This window comes from Mustela lutreola, chromosome 7 (genome assembly GCF_030435805.1).
Source record: "Mustela lutreola isolate mMusLut2 chromosome 7, mMusLut2.pri, whole genome shotgun sequence".
NCBI classification, from domain to species: Eukaryota; Metazoa; Chordata; class Mammalia; order Carnivora; family Mustelidae; genus Mustela; species Mustela lutreola.
This window is the reverse complement of record NC_081296.1, coordinates 58,045,719-58,048,098: the sequence shown is the minus strand read 5'-3', so window position 1 is coordinate 58,048,098 and position 2,380 is coordinate 58,045,719. Positions and strand designations below refer to the sequence as shown.

The 2,380-nt window shown below is 40.8% G+C and overlaps 1 protein-coding gene across 1 annotated transcript; it reads right to left on the bottom strand.

The window, feature by feature from the left end:
• Positions 1 to 417: 417 nt before the first annotated feature.
• On the bottom strand, positions 418 to 1,353 carry LOC131835250 (olfactory receptor 4S2-like). Its single transcript, XM_059179610.1, has one exon. The coding sequence runs from the start codon at positions 1,294 to 1,296 to the stop codon at positions 418 to 420; it is 879 nt and encodes a 292-aa protein (XP_059035593.1). The 5' UTR covers positions 1,297 to 1,353.
• Positions 1,354 to 2,380: the final 1,027 nt, after the last annotated feature.

Here is a 2,380-nt window from a genome sequence, read left to right as displayed (position 1 = left end):
CTCTCTCGCTGTCTCTCTTTCTATGTTTCAAATAAATAAAATCTTTTTAAAAAGAGAGAGAGAGAGGTGGTCAGGTTCCTCAGAGGTATCTTTCTCTTGTAACCTCATTCTTAACCATTCATTATAGATTAAGAAAGCTTAATTTGAGTTGAAGAGGTCTATAGCAGTTAAATGAGATACTGAGTTAGAGTGTTTATTCTCCTACTCTAAAAGTAAGAAAAGATAAACCTTGACAATATGGAAAGGTCTAAGTTTAGTCCACCTAAAGACAGAAAAAAAAAAAAATAGTCTCAATTACTGCCTGTTCAATGAAAGCTACAAGATAGTTGAATTTTAAAGCCTATTCCTTAAAATCATTAATAAGTTACAGACCGTTTAAGGTATCAGCTAATTCTCCAATTCTGCCATTCTGATAAGCTAGCCCTTCTGTTTTTCCTTCAAGGAGACCTTGCGGCTCCAAATCCGTTTCATGGCATTCTTTACATCCGCATTCCTCAGAGTGTAGATGAGTGGGTTTAACATTGGGGTGATGGTAGTATAAAACACAGACACAGCCTTATCCAGTGGGAAAGTAGTGGATGGACGCAGATAAATAAAGAAACAAGGGACAAAGAAGAAAGTCACTACAGTGAAATGAGACCCACAGGTAGATAGAGCCTTGCGCCGGCTCTCTGAAGACCGCTTGCGAAGACTAAATAGAATAACAGTGTAGGAGGCCAGAAGAATGAGGAAACACCCCAGAGCGATGAGACCACTGTTGACAACCACTAACATATTTACCAGGGTTGTATCAGCACAGGCAAGGTTTAGGACTGGGTGGACATCACAAACGTAGTGGTCAATGACTTGATTATTGCAGAAAGGTAGCTGAAAGGTCAGGAAGGTCTGAACAAATGAATGACCCAGGGCTCCCAACCAGGACAGTGATGCCAGCACAATACAAACATTGGCACTCATGATGGTAGTATAACGGAGAGGTTGGCAAATGGCAGCATAGCGGTCAAAAGCCATAATGGTCAAGACAAAAATCTCAGCACAACCAAAAAAGTGGAAGGTAAACATCTGAGTTACACAGCCCCAGTAGGAAATGGTCTTTTTCTCAGAAATAAAGTCTGCAATCATCTTAGGTGTTGTGGCTGAGGCATAGGCAATGTCCACAAATGACAGGTTACTAAGGAAGAAATACATGGGTGTATGGAGTCGGGGATCAGAAAAGACCGTAAGCAGAATTAGCAAATTTCCCACCATGATCACGATGTAGAAGAGGAGGAATAAGGCAAAGAACATCAGTTGCATTCCAGGATCTTGGGAAAGTCCTAGGAATATAAACTCCGTGACATTGTTAGCCACTTCCGTGGGGACCCAAGTGATACTGGTTTGGTGGCTCTGGTTCCCTGAAAAAATGAATAAATACCACAAACCACTATAAGCATGGTAAAGCCTAACTGGAAGAGTCTTGTGAAAATATTTAACTGATGTTAAGTAGTAAGTGAAATTCTTCATATTTCTTGAACATAGTTAATAGGTATTCTCCTCTCCATTAATCTTTTATCACATTATTTGCCCATATGGGATTTTCTGTTACACCTAAACCTATATTTCTCAGGTGTTTAATGTGTGTAAGAATAGTGTGCCATGGGGCGCCTGGGTGAACGCTGTTGGGCATCTGCTGCTGTGTTCTGCTCAGGTAATGATCCCAGGGTCATGGTATCAACTCCTGCATAGGGCTCCCTGCTCCCCGGGGAGCCTGCTTTTCCCTCTCACTCTGCCTGCCACTCCCCTGCTTGTGCTTGCTCTCTCTCTCTCTCTCTCTCTCTCCCCCTCTGTGTGTGTGTTTCAAATGAATAAATAAAATCTTCAAAAAAGAAAAAAAGACAAGGAATAGTACACACCATATAAGTGCTAGAAGAATCACCCATGAAGCACTTAGGTTACATGACACATTGTAAATGAATATATAATTATCGTCACCCATCTTATTGACTGGAGAACATGCTGAATGGAAGAGGGAGAAAGTCTGGATAAGAGTCCTCTTAGGACACTAAACTCCTTACTATGCCCATCTCCTAGTTCCCGTTTATATGTATTTCCAAGCATTCCATGTTTAGAAAATATGTCTACTGCTGACACCCACCCTCTCAAATACATTCTTTGATTACAGTATTACCAGAATATAGTCCATATTCTTGAACGGTTTCCCTTAAGAGTTTAGGTAGGATGACCCAAAAATGTTTGAACAGCTGCTATATTCTTTCTGAATAGTGACAATCTCAATGTCATCTGGGGTCCCCTCGGAGGCTGAGAAAACTATTCCAACTCTAAGACCCAAGATCTTTCTACTATCTTCACTGGAAGAAAGATCATAGGATTTAAAGGTAGA